The 24842-nt window shown below is 32.3% G+C and overlaps 1 protein-coding gene across 5 annotated transcripts in view; it reads left to right on the top strand.

Moving 5' to 3' along the window:
• Positions 1-24842, top strand: part of LOC111041894 (high affinity cAMP-specific 3',5'-cyclic phosphodiesterase 7A-like) — a 119522-nt gene that overhangs the window by 23816 nt on the left and 70864 nt on the right. For 2 of the 5 annotated variants that reach the window (XM_022326345.1, XM_022326340.1), the window contains exon 1: positions 13913-15218. The exons of 1 other annotated variant lie outside the window; for it this stretch is intronic. In XM_022326345.1, coding sequence (XP_022182037.1) covers positions 15084-15218 — 135 coding nt within the window. In that variant the 5' untranslated portion in view covers positions 13913-15083. Of the gene's footprint in view, positions 1-128; positions 290-13912; positions 15219-18967; positions 19240-24842 lie in introns of those variants that run through there. 2 more of the 5 variants (XM_022326342.1, XM_022326343.1) reach the window with 2 other exon arrangements.

The raw sequence follows: 24842 nt of genomic DNA, 5'->3' as shown, positions 1-24842 counted from the left end.
CCCCCCCCCCCCCCCCCCATAATAGAGAAACCCCCCGTCGGGGTGCGTTTTAAATCTACACACGCGGCGCGGGTAAGTACGATCACTTGTACGCAAACAAACGCCGTACACGCGACGCACACTACGACAAACCAACACACACCGCGTCCACACGCCGACCGTATCAGTCGGCGTTATCGCCGAAGCCGCCACCGCCACTGCAGCCGGACCGATGTTTCCGTTCGCCACGTGTCTGGCCGCCACCGGGATCGGCCGGCACCCGCGATGGGTAATTACCGTTCCCGCACAGGTCAGTACCGCAGCCGAGTGCCTAAGTATAACTGTACATTGTATTATTATTATTATTAATTATTAAACCGAAAACCCGTGTGGTTATGGGCATATAGTATATAAATCGCGCGTTATTCACTGCACGCGGTCGATCGCGTATTCCGCATAATATATAATATATATATATTATATTATATATTTATAATATATTATAATATATTATTATATGCGTAGTGTAGGTAGGTATGGAAATGTTTTCGACGCGTGTCATTTGACCGTGTATGTCTGTACGTCTGTATAATACAATATTATGACTCATGTCGTGTACCTATACACTACTGCGCAAAAGCACGTGGTGTCTCGTCCCTGCTCACACAGATGCTCGCCATCATCTCGCTACATCTATATACTTTTATACATTTTCGCAACCAGTTAATACCTTCGTAACGATGTGTACTATAATAATAGGTACCTATGTTATATACATTTAAAGTCATACGTTTATCATTGGTACTTATTCGAATCCGACACTTTAGCGCATCTGCAATATATAGTTAACTTTTTCACGATTTTGTTTTGAACAATTTTTAACGAACATTTTACAGTCCCGTATAGGTTTGGCGAATCGTCTTTAACTTTACAGTTTATACTAACCGGGTTTTGCACTTGCCGTTCTGTAAATTATAATGGCGCTGCATTTGCCGAAACTATGTGTTTAGTGTTCGGGTATTTCGTTTAATGTGCGAAATATTCAACCAAACGAATTTCTTTGTAAATATCTATATATTTGGTGGAACCAAATTGGTGCTCATTAGGTCTACACGATTTCCTAATCGAACATTATTATCATTGATGTTCTTTTAGTTTTTCTAATAATGTAGAGTACTTATCTACAAGGTATAATATGTTTCGGGTTTAATTATATTATTGCATAAATAAGTTTATGTTAAATTATAGTTTTTCAGAAATGATCCTCGATATTTTATTTAAGTGCATTGAACTCGATTTCGGTTGTATGTACCTATATTATTAATTAATTGTTAATGTTAAATGCAAATACATATAATTAGGTAGTAATTACATAGTAGTACTACTAGTACACCGTAAACGTAAAATGATTCAAATTAAAGTCTATATAAAAGGAGGTGCGTCGGCGGGGCACCCATAAGTCGTCATAACCCATTTGTATCATGTATAAAAGGTTATATTATGTAACATAATCTCCGGACATATTTTGTTTCTATGATGTTGTCTTTGTATTAAGATGTTTTATATCCCGTTTGCTTCTCACTTTATTTTTAGTATAAATACATGATTTAGGTGAAAAACAATTTTATTTAGTTTGTTTTAAGTTTATCTGAAGATATTTTTTGTTAAATAGGTATACATGATACATCTGTATGAATAATATTAAGTGTATTGATTTTTCTTTTCATCTTTACCATTCAAGTTATTATTAATATTTTTGTTTTTGTGAGACAGATCTGAAAAATTAAAAAAAAACGGTATAAGCAAGTTTATTTTCTTATTACTATTTTGTTTTACATTGCTGTACGAACTACGTGGTATTAATTCATTTTTTTACATTGTATGAATACATTTGATTATTTTTTGTGTACTTTTTTCAGGAGATTACATTCAGGTTAGAAATTCATATTATGAATAATTTGATCGACAGTCATTCATGAAATGTAAAAATTTTTCATCCAAACATCTTATTATATGTGTGTATATTGATGAATGTGGCACTTACTTAAGTTTTCACTTAAAAACTTATATATATACAGGGTGATTCACCGAAAATGTTCACCTCCTTTGTCATCATCAATATTGCTGTTGTTCATAATTTGATTTTTAGGATTTTTAAATACTTCTACTTAAAGATCATTTTTAAAATTCTTGAGATTTTTTGTACTACTTAGGGAGTGGAGAGAAACTTCTGTTTTTTAAATGAGACCCCCTCTCCGTTTTGAGTTTGAGAAAGACAATTTAAAAGATATTTTAATAAAATTATATTTATTGTCTGTCTATTTGGCAAGAGACAAACTCTGAAAAATTGATTTATTTTATTATTTCTTGGAAAAAAAAATGCTCATCAGTCGATGTCATTGTCAATATATTCCAATGAAATCTATGTAAGCTATAAACGAAATAATCTTAATTCAGAAAAATCATAATAATATTGATAAAACGTCGTATCATTTAAATAGTTAAATAGCGTACCTCACTATAATTTATATTTTGTATAGAAATTTTAGATTAAAAATACCTTAAGTCCATCAAAAAAAGCCCGACAAAATTAGTGCTAAATTATTACAAAATTATTTAATATGGATAATTATTTAATGTTGGCCCAAGACACTTGATTGAATGAAATAAGAGAAAATTTTTCTCCTGATGTTTTGTTATATGGATTTAAATCTTTTTCGAAATAGGCTGAGTATATAATAGGTTTTTGATTTATAATCAAAATTATGATTGAAAAATAAATTTGTGTTTCTTCTAAGGATGAATGGTTTTTTTCGGGTATAATTTGCTTAATGCTTATACCTATTGTATTTATTTAAAGATTCCCATGACAAAGTAAAACTAATTTTATTCTCGTTTGGTCCTAGAATTATATTTTAATATATTATACCAGTGAAAATACTTCACCAGAGACGTGTTGTTTTTATACTCCCTGCAACGTCGATATATTTAACTTACCTTTGTATTAGGTGCCTACCTACCTCTGGACTGGATTTCTTGTGTTAGGATAAACGGGTGCAGTAAGTGGCAATTATATTTTAATCCGTGAGAAATGGATTAAAATCTATTATAAATGTATTACCATGCTATTATATACTACCGTAATGTCGTAAAAATTAACACCGCATAGACAAATAGTCTATGCACGCACACACAGTTTTCCGCATTTTACGGACCAACGGAAGACCTTTATACATTCAAGCGATTGTGTTTGCTTCACCGCCTCCATAGACGAGAACTCGAAAATATTTCGTGACGTTGATATAGTTAGATCGCTGTCCTAGCGTGTAATGAGATTTTGCATTACTGTCGCCGGGGAATAATAATCCCGCATAGGCGTATTATATGGTGTTTACGCGGTCCTTTGCAGGCTGGTGTCCATGGCCGATGAGTAAAGTCGGGGATGCAGGTAATATAGGTACTATTATGTATCTGTAAATCTTGTTGCCACTTTTCACGTTTCACTGTTATTCAACCCTGGGTGATTTGGACGGCTCCCAAGTAGATTTTTTTTTTAAACCTTAAGTGAGTGCATTTGGAAATTAAAAACTTTCGCAAATTACTTTCGAATAATGTATTATTTTGGTACGGGGTCGTCGACGACAGCCCTCCAAAGCGACACTCGTGGACCTAGGATGGACACAGGCCAAATTTCCAGCGGATTTTGTTAGCATTTCCTGGTTGTCTTTCAACATGCTTCTCGGACCTCTTTCGAATAACAATGTCTTTGAGTGCGATTATCTTCCATTATATATTTTTATTTTCCGACAGTTATCATTACAAACAGACAATAATTGCGTACTTATTATTTTTTTTTTAAATCATTATTTTTAGTGTTATCGATTTAAAAATAGAAATCCCGGATTTTAGTGTGTCAATTTCTTATATTTCACAAATTGCGATTTTGGACTACAAGACAACTAGAAGCTGGTGCAATGCTATGCATTGTACGTAAAAAAATAAATAACGTTTCATTTTTAAAAGCTAGTATACATAGTTATGCGTTCCATTTGATTGTCATGTTAATAATGGACTTGCATTACAGTGTTCATTTTAAATGTATAAAATCCCAAACAAAATTATTGTCATAACTTTCCATAAAATATTCTAATTTACTGAAATATATACGTGTTTCAATTAATATCTCTCTGGTCCCTAGAGACCTATTCATACGAATATTAAAAACTGTTTAAAATGTTCATATTTCCAGCGCTTATGTAAAATGGTGGTGTGTGCAAGATGGAGAGTGTCGAGAAGAACGCTCGTTAATAGCTTGACGTTAACTCGGAATATCCCTTGGGACGATTGCCTTAACAATGACGTTATCGATTTGGTGGGAAGATTACTCAATGACCTAATAAAACTGTAATTTCAGTATATCAAACTAAACCAGCACATAAAAAAGCATTGCTCGAATTCACCTAACAAATTGGATTGGCTGTAGCGTACACCTATTTCGGTGGAAGTCATTGCTAGTTTATGGTTATTGTGTGACCTTTTTGTGCTTTCGATTCTACCACTATCAAACAATTATCCCAATCTTAATGTATTTTTTAAATTAGAAATTTAGATCAAACCGTTTTAAATATTACAGATGATACATATATTTAGGATGTTCAGTCATTGTATTATATTTGCATTTTTAGGTATAATAGATATTTCGACGTACAATATAAACAATGACTGAATAATATTTAAGTAAAATTAAGTTGAAATACTTGTGTATAAAGTTGTTTTTTGTAACTAACAACTAACGATTTGACGTTCCTTATTATAAACATAATATAATATGGCAATAAAAATAAGCTAAATTATGTGATTAAAAACCAGTTTTCTGTGTGTGCAGAAAATAATATGACCTTAGTTAAATATAACATTTATTTTGTTTATAATTATTTTGTAAAAAAAAAAAATAATAATAATAAATTATCAAGAGATACTTTGAAATTTGAATTTAATGTAATGTGACAAAATTTTGTTATTTTTTCCTTTCAAAGAATAATTATATGTAATAAAATATATTTAAGATACAAAATATGACATACTAGTTTAAATTTTAAACAATAATGTTTACGTATATATTATAGGTACTTAAAATCTGTCTTTCTTTACAGATAATATTGTATTTGTTTTTAAATTAATTTTTTTATTTTGATTTTAAAACGTATTGTCATATGAGTATAGGTATGAATAAAGTATACAGTTTTTAAAATATCAACGCTATTTTCGAGTTGTTGGCTGATTTGTAGAACGCAACGCAAACGTATTTTTTGAAAAACTATAACTATTCGTTAATGACAAATCACACCTCATAAATTTACGGTGCGATTTCCATATAGACTAAGACATAGCATATACTTGTTTATTAGGTTTCAGTTATGACAATATTTAAGCGTACGTATTATTATTTACTGGTGATTCTTCGTTTTTTGATCTTATCGGTATACTTAGGTGAGAATTCTTTTTTAGTTTATCGTAAAATTAAGTCAGCGATACTACTATATAGTTGTATTATATTATAATATATATTGACCACCCAAATACTGTGAGAAGAAAGAACCTTTCCTCTACACCAGTAGTTCTCAATATTTTTAATATCGTGACCTGAATTTCCACCGAAAAATCTTTCGCGACCCACATTGTTTCACTTTTCAACAATTTGTGAAAAATAAAATTTATATTATATAAATATGTATACATTTTTATTAGGTATTTAGTTTTTTTATAGGTTTATAATTAATATGAATAAAAATATAATTAATACAATTAAAATGCACTTTTTATAATGAGGTACCTAACATAAATTTCTTGGAATCTATATAATTCAAAAAATGTTTCCGACCAGCCAAAAATTGCCTGACGCCCCACCAGTGGGTCGCGACCCACGCTTTGAGAAACGCTGCTCTACACCCTATTTTAGTGTTTTTAAATTTTGGTGTTTTTATCAACAGTTTACGAGCATTATCAAATATATTGTTCGTCTACATCGATAATATATTGATACAAATATACGTCTATATAAATAACCTACGGTATTATTTTATATGAAAATAGTGTTAACATGCGTATTATTTGCATCTATTTTAACCGTTTGTTCTAAAAATAAACGTTTAATCCGGCATCTTTGTAAATATTGAATATGCTTTATACTTTATAGCAATATATTATAAAATATATCTATATATATATATATATATATATGTATTTATTTACAACACTCTAAAAGCAATTTATAGTATTGGTACATTTTCTTGAAAGTGTTTTGGATATTTTACATCACATATTATACGTACAATAAGTGTATACTATATACACACATGGATATATGTTTATTATAAGGGTACACTAACGCATTGCATTATAATAACTAGTACTTCAATATATAGCTCTTCTTTACATGTACCTGCGTACTTTAAACATTGATGTACGCAGTTTTCGGAAATTTGTATTTAATGTTTATGAGTTACGACCCAAAACTACATGTATAATGTATATGCGTTCGTTACTAATTGTGGTATAAATAAATTTACCATAATTTTAGTTTTGATCAATAAATTATTCGTCTTTTAATGTTACTTTAATAATGGATTAATGACGTTTATACATTAATTCATATTTTATCAATTTATACATGTTTCATGTTGTACTATAGCTTAATTAAATTGTAATATTATAGTTGGTATTATATTTGTATTGAATGTAATATTTCTAGTACATTTAGGTACACGCCTCATTTTGCACATTATTAATTAGCCAAAGTATAATACAAATATTATAGCTTAATTTATATTTAATGTGGATATTGTTTTTACACATCTTTCTTTTACAGATGACAGTATACACAACAAAAAATACTTGCACTTTATGCTACAACTTATAGCTTATATTAAGTAATTTTATAGTTGTTATACTTGATGGGTCGCATTATATTTTATTTAAAAACTTTCTACATTCATAATGTGGTTTTATAATATCATATTTCTGTAAAATAATATAACTTTTTTCATGTTGTAAATGTTGTTTAAAAATTGTCGATCATTATCTATATGTCTTATGTGTATTTTGTTGTTATTAGTATTGGTATACCTACCTTGTACACCTATATATTATTCTCATAGAGTTTATGCTATTAAGTATGAATCCTTACATAACATTACCTAAATTATAATTCTTATTTCGTAGTTCTTTAAGTTTTGCATATTTTTAAGTATGGGTACTATAACAATCTGTAACAATATTATTGGACACCAATCAATAGGTTAATATGCGCTTAATGCAGGATCACCAACTTTTTTTTTGTAGCTGTCTGAATCTGAAATACGTTTTGGTACCGTGGGCTTAAATTGTTTAGATAGGGTTGAAAAGTAATGCAATTTAAGAAAGATAAGAGTAGCTTAATTATTTGAGATTTAGTAAAAAAAAATTAAAAACTATAAATTTACTTATATTATTTTCTAAGTATCAATTATACTTAGCTTGGCTGGCTGATTTGAAAAGTTTGACGGGCCGTAGGTTGAAAAACCATAATTAGACCTTATTAATGTGTTGTAAAGTTTATATTATATTATATTGTCTAGTAATAATGGTTCATACTTGTATACAATATTATGTATTATGTAAATTACTGGATAAGGTTTGTAATTCTGCGTAATAATGACTATATAATAATGTACTTTGCATAACGTATTTAAATATAATTGGTATAAGTTATATTAGGTATACTTATATTACAATTTGTTAGTAGCTATAGAATATTTATATAATTTATAGACGAAACATACATTTGTCATAAAAAATATATTATTTGTCAAGTTTAAAAAAAAAAAACAAACGAATACTATGTGTGACTTGTGTTTATACCCTTGTTACTATGAAACGAATAAAGGTTATATTCACCATATTTAGGGTGAATAGTAAAATACATAAATATTTTTACTTCTGGTATCTTATTGATAAATTAAAAATGTATACATTAGGGTTGATCCATAACTTCTATAATAGGGAACTTACCTACTTAATATTACATTAAAAAATCTAAGCAGTCATCATTCATAAGAGTAGTCTCTGAAAGTCTGAACTGATAAGATTTTAAAGTATGTTATCTGCTGAATACTTTAAAGTTTAAAGAAGGTACGATATTGCTATCATTGGGTTATCAAAATGTTGTTAAAATAACTTGAGAGAGAACAAACTTTTAGTATCTTTTAATAAATGTAAAATATAATTAAGTAATAAAAGAGAGTACTGAGAAATAAATAAATGTATGTTACCTGCTATTGGCTTGGAATAATTAAATTACAACTTTTATCTTAAATTAATTTCGCATTAAATTGAACTATGTAAAGGTTCTGATAATATTTTATATTTTGCATGATTGATGTTCAAACGTATTTATTGCATGCCCTAGTTCCCCGAAAGAAAATATCAATTTGTACTTAGGTACCTACCTAATAATGACAGGTTCTCCAATTTCGAGTGATTTTCTCAATGTGTGGTGATCTAGTGACATGATGAATTGTTGATAATATCGTGTTTCATACCAACTTGAACGGTTGCTATTAGTAATCTATATATTTATAGTAGACAGCTGAAAGTATAGTAATTTTTTCACAATATGTAGGTAAGATACAATTTCAAAGTCTTTTGATATTTAATAGTTGTTTACCTAATCAAAGGGAGTTATTAATACGAACTATAAATTAAATACTTTATTAAACATATTTAAAATTTTACCATCAGCCTATATAATTGTCGCTGACCTTTATCACATTCCTACGTACAAACGCAGATGATTGTATTCAATTTTAATATATGATCAATTTCCTGTTTCGTGAATGGTAGGCATCTGTGGAAATAGCCCCCCCCGAGATCGGTGGATCTTAGACCCTCCAAAACTATGCAGAGTTCCTCCGAATTAATCAACTATAAGTACTTTAAGTAAATATAATTTTTCTTATGATTTTAAAATTAATCTCATTTAAAATTGTATTCTTGTGATAAAGTATAGGATAACACGCATTATGATTTTTATCAGTACAGATGATAACAGTTGTTGTTCTTTTCGTAGAAAACGTGGCAATGGAATAATATGATCCAACCATGTAATATTTTATCTCAAATACTAAATAAACTTTGCTTAGTTGCTTAATATGTATAAAATAATAAATATCTGATGGCTACCTTTTTCCTAAACTGAAATGAACCTGCTGCATATTTTGATGCAGTTTGTTATCTACAACTATATACTGTACAACTGCGTAGTAGAATATAATAACGATTTTTAGTGCATATTTTGGAATATTTGGTAGGGATTTGGTAATCAATAAATCAATATTATCAAACTTATGTTAATGTCTTAAAACAAATTTCGTAAGTAGGTAGGTAAATAATTGTAAAAAAAAAATACTTAATGTGGTTTATTTCGAAAATCTATGAATAGTTATCATAGGTAATTATATTGATTAATTTTGTCATTCATACACGATAAAAATAAATATCTAATAAATAAACAACTTTTTACAACTTTTATTTTTAATAATTTTCTATATGTATAGCAAAAAGTAAATATTCCACTTTTTGGTTTGGCCAACAAGGGAAGAGTACAACTTTTTTCAAAAACGGTGATGCCCGATCCAAACAGCTGGTACCTATATATTTCAGTATATTTAATACTATTTAAAAAGTATTTATTTTTTAATTCCTCATTTGAACTACAGATATAATCAGTTCATTAAAAATCTTTCTATTACAAACTGTTTAAGAAATTTGCAATTGCTTAATAAAAAAGTAACTATTAATATAATTTTTAACGTTTTCCAATATTAAATGTATTACTTTATATCATAAAAATAACAATTTCCAATTCAATATCATATATTCATATAATCGTGTGTAGTTATACCTCCACTTGTAACTATTTTTTAGAAATGCTTTTAGTTTTTGTTGAATCATGAAAAATAAATAACAGCGTCACGATATTATTTTCAAATATGTCATAATATCTTTCTTTTCTATACGTTTAATAAGTAAAATACATTATACTGATTGCATTTTGGATAAACAATACTTTGTTTGTGATGACATATCATTATAGTGATTGGGCACCATTTATATGATGTGTAAAAATTATAATTTACTCTCCTACTCTATTCGTTTTTCATTCGTTATGGTTTTCTGAAAATATTGAATTTGCTTAAAATATTATGAACACTGAAGTTGTAAACCTTGAATTCATAAGTATAGAGAAAAAATTACATAGCTGAAGGTGGGTATAAATGCAACTATATACAATTTGTGTTTGATTCATCTTACATAATATCCTAGTTTTTGTTTTTTAAAACGTATTTGATAACAAATCTTATTTGACTTCCTATTTTAGTTAGTAAGTAGAGTTGGCAGGTATAGGTCATTATAATTATTAACTTATACGTGCAGAAACATATGAAATGTGTTTTATACAAATTATTCTTGGACGTTAAGCTGATAACGATTGTATCTCGTAGAAGTTTGTTATTTTAATTTAATGTTTATTTAACCCTAAAAAAAATATTTTTTGTAATATAAATCAAGGTTGAGAGTGCTAATTAAATCGTACTCTACGAGTATATTTTTTTCTTTAAAACTTATGTGGCATAAAGTATGAATTTCGATAAATTATTGCGTTTCACCAAATCCTTGGGAACAATATTTTACTCCTCGATTTCACTGTTTTTATTATTTTCGGCTTCGAGGCTTACGATATTAGAAGCGAAACGTTATACGAAACGTTAATTTTTGTACGTGACTTATCAGTCGAATAGGATGTTATCTTCTACAGCATTTTCTATGCGATATATATGCATCTTACAATTGTACGTGTTATTTTAGTTATGTCCATTCAATAATCGCATATGTAGTAGGTATAAATTTACTTATAAATGTCTATATTTTTTACCCCAATTTCTATATCATGTCTTTCCAAACCCCGTTTTAATCGATGAATTATATGAAAAAGTAGTCGTGTATATTTAACTACGATAGATTGTAAAAACACGTGGTAATATTTTAAGTTCACCTAAACCATTTAAGTACACTGGAATTGCAGATCTACGAGGTATGATCAAAATGTGTCTGGATTTTTAAATAAAACTTAATTGATACAATATTATTTTAAATAGGTGTTATACGTTTAAATTAAAAATCTCTTTGAGAGGCAATATCCAATACTAGTTCCTTTCGCGCCTTTGAAAACTTTTGTGTGATGGAATTCCGATTTTGTCGTTGTACATTGTTTAAGAGATGGTAGTCAAATTTCGTTTCGATTCATATCCAATCTTTTGTTAATATATTTCGACCAAAAACCATAAAATATTCCATTTATTATTGATCTAACCTAACAGTTAATAAACGGTTATATTCACGAACACAAACTACTGTTTCGTTTGTTTTATAAGTTAGTCTACCTGGTTTATTGTCTCTTATGGTCTACGTTTAAGTTACCAAACCTTACACAAACCCTAACTTCCCGCACATGTTCAATACAGGTTGTCAGAAACAGAATGTCATCTCCAAAATATTGCTGTAAAATTCTAAAAGTCTTGTTACAATTTGTTCCTACACTAAATACATATTATAGATACATACTCAATACCAAAGGTGTATAGTTTCAGTAAGTTTTTATGTAACATTATTAAATAGGATTTAAGTTATTTTCTTATGCCAGATAAATTACTTCATGATCTTATTTACATATCCAGATGAGTAAAGATCTTACTGATGATGATCCGATTATTTTTGAATAAACTTGACACATATTGTATTATGTATCTCGTACATTTTTAAAATATTATAATAGACCTTTATATGTAATACATCCGTTATTTGCAACTTTATTAAATCGTCATTTAGATATTGTGTGTAATATATTATATTGATTTGATATAAATATCTTACTCATGAGTACGTTTTACCTAAGAAAAGGGTAGTAACTCATAACATTGATTTAACCTTTTTATTACGGTCAACAAAAAAAGTTAAGCAGGTACCTGAAAAAAAAATAAATTGATTTTCAGAAAAAAATTCAAAGTTTATTAAAATTAAAAGTTTTAAAATCTAGAATGAGTATATACTTTTGAATGTTTGTATTATATTTCTTTAAATTATTTAAAAATTATGATACAACGCTATTCGTTTAGGATGTATATAATAACTGTTGATACAAAAAACAAAAATCATTTTCAAAAAAGAATAAATCTCGTACTTCTTTTATTTTTAGATATAGTTATTTATTTACTTATTTGTAAGCCAATCCAAAATCCAAGGAATTTATTTAGTTACAAAACCTAAATAATGTTTAATTGTTACATTATGAACAACATTAATTCCCAACTTCGCATACTCGGCAGATGAATATACATACTATGATGTCGTAAGTATCGTATACTACCGTTTAATGTTTCATTGCTGTCAACTAAAAAGTGCATAAATATAGATTTGATATTTTTATATTTATTTACTTACCTTTATAATTAAATTATTAGATGAAATGTTGCTTTAAAAAAAATCTGGAATTATGTATGTGTGGTGCAAGTATGCTGTGTGGGACATTGCCCCTTGGTTCCTATACTGTGTCCAACCCTATAATACGCGTATATAATGTGTATATATATATATGTGAAACTCATTAGTCTTATAACACATTTTTTGTTGATTTGGCACGTTGCCTTATTTACATAATATATTTTCAAGTATTAAAAATAATTTATTCATAATACAGGAAACAAAAAATAATATCTGATTAATTGCTATTAATTTCGTTTTAGATTAAAATACAATTAAATTATTGCAAATTAAATCTTTCAAAAGATAAGATACCTATTCATTTTAATTTAATTTTTTTATCTTATAGTTATAAACATTGAAAACGTATAAATTTAAGGTAATTCATTGTGAATTATTGCCGTGTAAAGATGAAAATAATTCTAGTTGTGAGTTTTATAGGAATGACATAAATTTTACATTTCTATATGAACTCATATTATAACTTTGAATGAAATCCAATTATGGAAGTGCTATTTCACATATCCCACGAAATACTATACTTAATCTTTTCATCCCTTGGGTCGTAGAGCAGTGATAGATTTAGGGTTTAGGTTTCCAGAACCTCAGGTGGTGGGTAACCTAATTTGCGGTTAAAATTGGATTGAATTCTGAATTATACGCGAATTGCTGTAAGGCCACGTAGGCAGGCACTGCAGTTTTATTATATGAGAACGTTTTCGATAGGTCTAAGCAAATAAATTAGGCACGAGAAGGATTTGGTAAATGTTTAATTCGAAAAACGCTGCCAACACAGAGACGGTTGTTAAAAAAACAACAAACAAACTACTGCCGACCAAAAGAAAATAGAGCTTGCTGACCGACCGTTAAAACTTGACGATTTTGACTGGTATTATATTATATTATTATTATTATTATGACAAATAAACGATCGTCTAATAATAGCGTGTCGTGTTATTATTTGTCGCTGACCGTCTGCCGGGCCGCGGGCGTCAATAAAAAATCAGTAACAATAACAATTATTGTATTATTATAATAATATAATTATTTTATTAACGTAAGGCCTCCGCCGGTCCGCCGCCACACCTTCAGCGAACGACGGCGACGGTCCGCACGTGCGCTACCGGCACCTGCAGCCGAGGTGGCGGTGGAGTCTTCGGGCGCCACCGGGAGCGTGCGCGCGCCCCTCGACCGGCCCTGCCCCGTCACCGACTGGGATCGGAGCGCGCGCCGGCCGGCCAGACGACAAGTTGTAGCTGCCGTAACGCGGCCGCCGCGGCGGGCCCACACCCACCCGGCCCGGAGCGGCGTGCGCGCGCGAGCGAGAGCGCCGACAACCGGGAGTGGCAGTGTGTGTGCGCGCGCGGTGGTGTGCGCCAGGCAGCTGCGTGTGTGCGTGCGTGTGTGCGCGAGAGTTTTGTGCGCGTCCGCTACGGTGCTCGCCGGCTGCTGCCGCTCTGCCGCTCGCTCGCCGCTACCGCTCGCTATATAGTCGCCGCCGCCGCCGCCGCCCGATCGTCTCCGCGCGTGTGCTTGACGTGGTGCGTGTGCGTGCGAGCTTGCCCGTTCCGCCGGCAGAGCGAGAGAGACGCGAGATCGAGAGAAGGAGCGAACGAGCGAGACGGAGCTTGTGAGCGACTGAGACAGAGCGAGCGCGCGCGCGCGCGCCTCCGCCGCCGCCGCCGCCACCGTCTCAGTGTGTGTGTGTGTGCGTGCGTCGCCGGAGTGACTCTATTCGCCGGCCGGCCGCCCTCAGTTACGCGCGCGTATAGATAATAATAGTAATAATAATAATTATTATAATATATTTTTTTTTCGAATACCTATAATAAATTATATTCTGTTATCAATCTGTTGTGATTAATTTTTTTCCGCTCATATTGTTCCTGCTCCCATCCGATCGTTACGGCAACCGCGGCTGTCACGACTGCCATCACGGGATGCGATAATATAGACTCGGGATAACGATATTATTTTCGCCGCCGCCGTCCCGTTTCGCCGACCGATCGGTCGACCGCCCGACCGCTGTCGTCCCGGTCGTATACGACTAGGCACTACCTCGTCGCTGTCGCCTACACAGTCGACGTCTCCATCATCTTCCGGCGTCACGTGCGTTTCGGTCCGTTCCACGTGCGACGACGACGGTCTACTGCGAGTCTGCAGCGCGCTACTGCCTTATATTAGGACAGTGATTGCCGAGCGGTGGTGTCGTTGGTAGCGGCGGAGGCGGAGGCGGCGGCGGCGGCGGTGGCGGCGACGGCGGTGGTGGCAACAGCGGCTGACTTTTACTCTCGTTCCTACCGGACGGCGGCCGTCTTCTGCTGGTGCAGCTGTCGGCCGGTGGTGTTGACGTCGTCCACGCCATCGTCGTTGTTGTTGTTGTTGTTGTTGTTGTTGTCGTCGTCGTCGTCGTCGTTGTTGTTGTCGCTGTCGTTGTTGTCGTGCACTCTTGCCACCTCCACCGCCGTCGTAGCTTTCGCCGTCGCCAATCCGGGCCCGTCACGCCGACCACTCACGCCGCCGAAGTGATGCAACAACAATGCGGTTTTTGCGCCGCGGTGTCCGACCTTTTCCGGAGGATCATGTGCTTTAACGGCAGTAGGAGGGGCAGCGACCAGTCGTACTATCACGAACTGGACAACGACGACCCTCAGATCGCACTAGTGAGTGGACCTATATCGGTTAAGCGTCTTTGAGTTTTCTCTGTCAGCCCTCCGCACCACCCGCCGTTAATATTATTGCTTACCAATATCGTAACCGTTTTCGTTTTCCGCGTTACCGGAAGTCGTTTACTGCATTCGGCCTGCCGCGTGCATGCGCGTTATTTATTTTATTTTTTTTTTATTCCCCTCAAGTACCTACACGGCTGTTATATTGTGTATATCGTGTGCAATATTATAGCCGTATAGGTACATAGGTACTGTGCGTGTGGTGTGTATTTGAGAGCACGCGATAATTATAAGAATGGGTAATAATAACATATATTATATTGTATACCAAACCTACAGATAATTATTGCACGTGCATGCTATCGAAAACCATATTTGTACACACAAACATCGCTGCTAGAAAAATGTTTAAAAAAAAAAAAAACACTTAAACGTAGGTGATGCCTTATATACGCACATTCGTCTGTGCTGCACACATATATTATGCGTCGTCGCTCGTGCTAAAACGAACATAATATTACAATAATAATATTATACGGTTCGAACGTCGTGTCGTATAACCTCGTTTTTATTTTTTTCAATATTATAATACGTGCCTTGTGTTGCAGTGGAGAACATACGCGCAGGGTTTTAAAAGTATATTTGAGTTTATCGTTTTTTATATTATGTCGCACCGCCGCCGATTGTGTGTGCAGTGCAATATATATATATACACACACACGATATTATTATTATTATTATTATTATACATTATACAGTCTTCGAGAGAAGGGCTATACCGTAAGCCGTTAAAGTTTACTGTTATCGGGTAGCGCCATTCATGAAACTTCGGGGTAGACGTTTTTCGGAGGGCTACTAGTGTGTACTACTATAGTAATATACTCTGCGCTATTGCTAGTATTGTCGGTCAGAGTTTTTTTTATTTTTATTTCTATTATTATTATTATTTTTTCTATCGTTACGCGTTCTTAACGGACTTCGAGAAAACAACATTGTGTACGTGTACGGGTGTGTGTCAGCCGCAGTAAAGGTCAATATATTATTTTTACAATACTCTTCTTTCCGGACGGTCATCGGCCAAATGAATGCACATAGGTGCATAATGCAGTAAAAAATATATAGGTATTACTTTTTGTCTTGTACTCATTCATAGATATATATATATGTAATTGAAAATAAATAATAATATATTATTTTACAATATAATACAGCGGGGTTCGAGATAACGTCATGCTTTTCGTATAATTGTAACTCCGAGGCGGTGTACACGTATACGTCATAATATTATTATTTTTATGATTGTCGACGAGGTACAACGACCTCCGAGTCGCGAGTCGATTGTTCCGAGACTTAATATATTATATTTTCGTTTACGCGTATATTGTCGTTTTGTGGTTTTTTTTTTTCAATGATATTATTACGTAGGTAGGTTAGGTACCTACTAAAGGGGTGCTTAAACTGTTGCGAATTCCCGGTTTTTACCCTCTAAACCGTGTCGTTGTTTTGTGGAAATCGTGCACACGCGGCACGCGCAACTAGAAATAATAATCATTTTGACAGAGCACAACAGTCGTATCATATATTATTTGTTTTGTTAGAGATAATCAAAAAAAAAAAAAATCGTATCATCTTGTAAACGCGTTTAATGTGTGAAAAACTAGACTTTCCCGTATCTATCTCTCATAAATCACATATCTACGAGTGTTTGATCTGTAATCATACCTATACTTACCCACGTACCTTACTCACCTACCTATTTTTGTATTAGTTTGCCGTATAATATACTACTTCTTCTTATGCGTGCAGTGTCGTCGTCTGCAGGCATGCCACCTGGGTATTTTAACGCGCTGACCTTTTTAAGGAAATAACTATATTCTACTAGTTCCGTCCTAAAAATATATTATGTATACCTACGATAGGACCAATGTCCGTGTAAGCGTCAACAATTTGTAAATGTTCACTTTGTACCGAAAATGATTTGTACATATAGGTCCAATGCTGCGCGAATAATCTGTATTTACTGTGTCAGTCGAATTGGCGTAGCATTTGAACAACGTGTCATCTCATTAATTGAAGTCTGCACCTATGTATGGGTTAGAAAATTAATAGGGTTGTTTACGTACTCGTGAACCTTTGGTTAACTCAATAAATGGGACGCGTATAGACGGTAATTAGATGCGTTTTCAAAGTACATCGTTAAACTAATTATGCAATGAAATGCTTCCTCTTCCCCCGAAAAAAATATTATGTTCTGGGTGTATCATTATAAATTACCTATTATATTGTATAGTGCACTGTTATACTATTGGTATTATTATGTTATACGTTATAAAGTACCTATTCGTTTCCCGATATTAAGTGATCGAGCCCGTGTATGGAAACAAGTGAACATAATAATATCGACAGCTGACGTGAGGCCACTACATACAGAAATTTGCCTATTCGCTACAAGACTTATATCATATAATATATATATGTATATTTCTTTTATTGTTAACTGCGTATGCCATTTTTGTTTAAGCTTCCTGCAAATGATTTATAAATACAATACACAATTTTCAGGGTGAATACAATGTGATAATTTTAAAGTAATATATAATAATAACAATTTCTTACTTAACAATAATATATTGTACATGAACAATGTTCGGGGAGTTGTCGTACATCCAAAGAGATAGCTCTTTCATTTAATAATACCAGCGAGTTTCTCTATATATTCTGTTACTGGAAAAAAGTCCAAACATCGCATATAGGTATCCGTGTACCTATACTTGTAGCGATTATATTGCTCTACACGCTCGCCGTGTTCGTATTTATTTTTCCGTTTTCCTGCACCTATATGCGCTATTATCATTGTTTACTACTCGTCTACTGGTTGCAGTAATTTAATCTCGACAATTACCGCTGAAGTTCCGCCGCACGTGGTATACCGCGCGTCATAATAATAATAATAATAATAATAATATACGCCACGCGTGCATTTGATAAACGACGATTTAAGTCGGCCAGATTTTTCCACCCTCGCGCCCTCGGAGTATATTATACACCCTTAATCGAATTTCAAAATCTGAGCGAGGACTTAAGCTGATATTAATCGCTAGGCGCCGTTTTACCGTCCCGCCGCCGGCAAAATCATCTCTGGCGCTCCATATAATATACCCATATATTGGCTCAATGAAATACGCGTTGAACACACACACACACACACACACACACACACACACATACACACTGGCGCTTGCGCATACGAGTTTACGTATACGAGAATCCGAGAATTTTTATTCGATATATTTTATATAATATTATTATTATTATTTTTTTTTTTTTACCACCCGTGTCTCTAATGACGTAGGTCGTTAGTGCTGGAGTTGCTCCGTTAACGATTTCACTTTCACGCGTACAACAACAACTATCGTCCGCGTGTGTATCGCAACAACCAGTTCGAACTTTTTATTATTATTTTATTTTTACTCACTATCGCCGCGACTACTCTCACAATTTACCGGTTTATCGATATTCGCAACATACTTTTTTTTTTATCATTATCATTATTATTATTTAATGTATGCGGGTTTGTGTGTGTGTGCGCGCGCGCGCGCAAGGGTCAAATATAATATAATATTATAATTGCATATTATAATATATGTACACGAAAAACCTGCGAATGTACGTCACCGCACGAGAACATCAAGTTGTAGAATTCAGGCGACGGTAGGTTGTAATTAGGTAGTGAACCTACGTGCAGTCGTGTTCAGTCGTCGCAGACATAAAGCGAGTGTCGCGCGTGCGTGGTGCGTTTAATTCTGCCTACCCATATTATGTACTTATATTATGTACCGTTGTTGAAGTGATGGCGTGGTGACGTATATAATATACCCTTAATGTTCCGAGAGTTTTATTTCGTCCCCGGATATAACAGTGACCATTTTCGTTGTTGCCGATACTCGTAGTTATTGGATACATAGGATTATCATCGACAGTGTCCACGATGACAAAACACGATAGTGCTGATCTGGTAAAAAAAAATTCTCAGCCGCTTATCGTATACATTAATATTAATGTATAATACTATTTATGTATAGGCGCATTGCACATGACGTACAACATTGTTACCTATAATTATGTGACATACATTATATTATTATGATAGGTGATTAAAGTATATTTTATAATTACCTAATATACATTATATTTCACGCGATTCTAATGACTATTATGACTGCATAGATACACGATTGTATTTAAATGAACATTTACGCTTGAGAACAATTTGAACTGAAAATGTCGGTAGTATACAACTGTAAGCTTTGATAATACGTATGTGCTTGTGGCAATACTAGGCTTGGCATATATTAGAGCAGTGTATACGACACTTTTGTAAATTAATTTGAAAAGTGCAGTATTTAGCTCAACCACTAAAATTATAATCAGGTCAGAGGACCGTGATGAATAAATGAGTTTAAATGTTAATCGGTACTGTAGGTTTAGAATGTTTAGAGTTTATGTAAATAACAGTTTTTTTTTTTATTATTATTAACCTACAAAGAAATTCTAAGAAGCAAATACTCAGATGAAAAGAATTGTATGTCTTTGTTGTTCAAACCAGCGATTTTCAACCTAGGGGTCGTGAACAAATTATTTAGGGTTGCTTACACATTATGTAGGTCGAGACAAAAAAATTAAAATAACTTTAATCAAGACAACTTCAGAGACTTTATAGGTTAATGCTGGCGGTTTTCGTTTTTAGAATATTTGTTTGATTTTAATATTTGAGTTATCGAAATAACATTATACTTATTATATTTCATCAATTGTTTCCAAGCACTTAAAACCAAAATAATGCACCCATTAACAATCTTTGTAAAAATAATTTCTGTCATTAAAACAAAATAATAACATTACATAAAAAGCATTATAATAGGGTACTACCGTAGTACCATTCATGGTACTTCATAAGGCGGGACCTGTATAGTAATTTTCTTGATTTGTTTCAATAACGTCTATTAACGATCTCCAAAGAAAGTTCAGATAATGTGCGCTTTTCACCCAGCTCCAAACAGAATCGTTGCTATCGAATATTGTTTATGTTTGTTTACAACTTTAATACATATATATATACATAACTAAACGTTCATACGAATAGGTGTACATTACTTTATACCTAATATCATAATATGTAGGTATACTGTGTAGTGCGTAGATTTTGAAATGGTTTGGACCCTTTTATGATATAATAATGATAATAATTTTAAAAACCTTAATTTCCTATATTATTCGGATGTATAACTATACCTAGCGTACACATAATGCAATTTTCAATAATTATTCATCAAAATAATAATAAACTTATTCAATTTTAAGTATTATTTTATTATCTGGTATTGATTTCTAAACGAGGTGGTTCGAAATGTGACACGAACACACGGTAAATTAATTTCACAATCCAGTCAACTGTTCAATTGTTTATGGGTTTCGCAAACCAATTATATGACCGTGTGAATAAGGTTCAGTTATAAAGAATACAAATTATAAAGGCCAACCTGATAAGTATGAAGTATTAATATATTAAATATTAATTCACTGTAGTTGGGTTTTTAAGTATTCGGAATACGTTGGTTTATTGAAAATATTTCATTTCTCTAATGTTAGTAACGTCTTATACTTCGCCTATACTCAAAATTAATTTAAATCAGATGTAAATGTTTATTTCGTTTAAATGTTTTACCACTGGACTGGATACTGAGGTATATTTAACGTGAACTCATTTGTCATTACACACATATATATTCGTACCAAAGATTTTTGGTCCGTTTAAGTATTAATGGAACAAAACGGTTTGGCGGCTAATATTCCATTCGATTGAGAACATAATATATAGTTGGTTATTTGTTTTAATAATTAAACGCGGTATAAGCAATTAGTATTTTCTTTGTTTCTGGTGATTTCTCGGAATTTACTTTGTGAATCAATAGTGTACCATTATTTGTTGTTGTTATTGCCGTAACTTCTGGTGCTGTTACTACGCTACGATACTTAACGTATTTTCCGTTTTTCATGTTTTATTTACTTGGTTTTATCGAATATTGAGTGAAAAAGTTTTCTGTTTCTCGGGCAAGAAAAAAAGAAACTAAAGAAAATTGCGCCACAGTTACATTTCGTTTTTCCCGTCTCATATGAAATCGTTCCAAAACTTCCTGGTGTAGGTACATGCACACGTTGAACATGTATATTAATTTATTAAATATCTGTGTAGGTATTGTTATTGCTGTATGTTATCGCCCCGTCACCGAGCGGTATAAAATGTATCATCCCGCCACCTGGAAATTTACGTCAGCAGACCACAATCTAAAATTGCAATATTCATGATTGATGTTTTATGTGTAGGTTAGTCTCTAGTATATAATATGGTGATTTATTAGCGGGGATGATGGTAAATATTTTTTATAATATTTGAAGTTGTTCATCGTAGTCGTATGCGTATAGTTCCAATTGCACAGTTATTTTATTAAATTGTTAGAAGATATTGTTAAACATATATTTTGATGAGTTGTTATTCTCCGCCATACGAAAATATAAATTGCCATTTAATTTTTGATAAATGTTTATTACAAAGTAAAACAATGTGATGTGACATTTAATAATATCTTAACGAAATGTTCTTATTTTGTTGTGTTTATTTGCGCGTCTGGTCACCTGTCGGCGGGTTGATATACATTTTATAAGGCGTTGCAGTGGCGGTACGATAGCAAACAAGTGCCTACCAATAAATATTATTTATTATGCTACGAATACGATGGGGTAGGTAATAACTAATAAGAGCAGGAGGACAAGAAAGTATTTCCAACGGTCGCTCGCACACGTACTTACTACTATATATAATTATACGCGGTGTGCCGTGGCGCTATGCGGTAACGGAGATCGTAAGCTCGATACTTACATAATGTGTAATAATAATAACGATAAATTCGTATTTACAAAAATATGGTTATGCGCAAAAGGGGATGTTACGCGCATGCACGGTGCACGAATGCTCACGCATTTTATACGTGTACAGTTTTATACGTTTATATTATAATATATATATATATATATATATATATAGGTGTACAAAACATCGGAACGGCCCTTTAAGTATCACGGAAGTTATCCCTCGCGGCGTATAGGGGTAGGGGGGAGGGGGAACCAAACTTTGCGGGGGTGGTCGTACCCGGAAAGCAGAGAGGGGGGTGGCGTTCGGCGGCGTTACTATACATGGGCGTGGTGGACGCTCGTCTCCATATCCCGGGAAATACTCGTGGAGCTCGCGATATTGCACATCGCGCTCGCGGCCTATTTCCGATTTCCGTTTTAGACAGCCATTGAAATTCGACCTTTGTCCTCCTTACACCCGTGGATAATTCTTTTCACTGATAGCATCGCTTTACTATCATCGACATATATATATATATATATATATATGTATACTAGTCATGATAATCTTAAATGAATAATTGAGTGTTGATTCCAGTATAAAAATGCGTGTGTATATAAATAAATATATTATATATGTGTCATATTTCATCGCACTCGATCCGTATCTGTTAATACATCGCACAGTTTTGCTTTTTTTTTCTCGAACCTACGCTATTCAGTTAACCGTCGATTGAAATCCGTCATCAACTATATACTCGTTTTGATTGAAATTAGATTCTCGTGTGGTTCCTGTAGTATTGTTAAACCGTTGTTGTTTGTGCTCGAACACAAGTCCTGGGTGAAATATTATACCCCTTTTCCATTATTTTTAAATTTAGTTCTTTCGTACTATATTTATTATATTATATTATATTGTATATAAGTAAATTGAAATATGACTGGTGGTTACGATCTCCATAATTTTTAGGAATTTTTTTTTTTTATATATATAATTTACCTCACAAACTGCAAATTACCTTCGAATCAAGTTTGTAACTTAAATTCGTTTTTTTTTCGATTTTCATATATCGTAGTTAACAGTTTATATATATATTTTTTTTGTATATACATATTCAGTAATTTGTTTGTTCAGCAATATTAGTATATTTTGATCATTAACTAGTCAATATAATCGGAAATTTATTACGAATAATTATATTTACTCAAAATATTTTTAAATTACTTAAATTTTAATTTCAGAAAAATCAAATTTGGAGAATTTCCAAAATTTAAAATCTTAGTTTTATTATTGTATTTTATGTTACGTTATAAAATATGTTGAAGAAAAAAAAAATGTAATGTCTTAATTACTATATTTTAATAAAATATTTATGTTTTTAAATAATGATAAACCTCTCAACAAAAATATTATAGTTGTAATGATTGAAACAAAGAGGTATAAATGAAATATTTAAAAGTTTTTAGAGCAGGACTTTCATTTTATAAATTTAAAAAAAAAGACAGTTTTACATATACCTACATAATAATTGTATTATTATACACATTAATTATTCATGAACCTCAAGTAAATCTATTTTACGGTGGGTTCCTTATATATTTAATCAATTTTAAAGTTGATAGATTGCTAGGTAAACAGTAACTACATGAAACGTATCATGTATATACAGTAGTGCAGTAATAAGTGCTCAACTAATATTCAATAAACTTGTACTGCGCGTTGGTTTTCTTGATTGGCAAACTTTATTTGCATTGTAGAAGTTGTCATCTCATTCATTGAGGCGGATTTTATTTTGAATCTTAAACTTTTTTTTACCTCCAATCATTTGACTAAAAGCATTTTATTAGATTTTTAATGTAATATTTTTGATCGTGCCAATTTGTTTAAAATTAGTTTGCATCCTTCAATCAATATATAATCTAACTTAAATCCTATTTTTTAAAGTAGTGGTTTTTTTCTCTCAGACTTTTTAATGTTAATATGTCATTTCATTTATCTTCGCCACTCTTGTCGACTCTGTATACATTGACAGCTTTCATTTACTATATTATACTATATAGTAGTAGTAGTATCTATATATTATTGCTTTTACGAAGCTCGACGCCACTATACTGTTTTTGTATTTTCTGTTGATCACTTTCAAGTGTCGACGTTTAATAGATCTAATATCCATTGATGAGACGTCTGGCGTTTTGAATTTATCTCTGTGTGTATTTTATTTATTGTTAAGCATTTTTTTTCTTGAACTTTATGTGTTTTGAAAATTTTGTCACATATTATTTATATTTTTTCTTTATTTCTTAATATATAGGTGTATTATAATGACTGTGTCTGCTATTGATTTATTATAGATAATAGCTTATTATAGCTATATTACTTATAAGTTATTACCCACTTATACAATATATAAGTGTAAAAGATTTAATATTGAACTATATCTGAGATAAATTATTGTTAATTAAAAACATTTCCCGTTAAAGTGCACGGCTTTCTTTGGTTTAACGTTTTAGACAAACGTTTTCTATTGATTATGGCTGTCTGTTGACTATTTAAACGTTATGTTTTACTTATTGATTGTATTGTTCAACATTTAAGGTAATTCCAATTTTCAAAGGCGTTCTATGCAGAAATACATTTCTGAACGTTGTCTTTCGAAAATATTTCAAAGCTATTTATTAAAGTAAATTCAAAGTGATAACCATTTCATT

Source organism: Myzus persicae, unplaced genomic scaffold (assembly GCF_001856785.1).
Source record: "Myzus persicae strain clone G006 unplaced genomic scaffold, MPER_G0061.0, whole genome shotgun sequence".
Taxonomy (NCBI): domain Eukaryota; kingdom Metazoa; phylum Arthropoda; class Insecta; order Hemiptera; family Aphididae; genus Myzus; species Myzus persicae.
The sequence above is the reverse complement of the archived record's forward strand: the minus strand, read 5'-3'. Positions and strand labels throughout refer to the sequence as shown.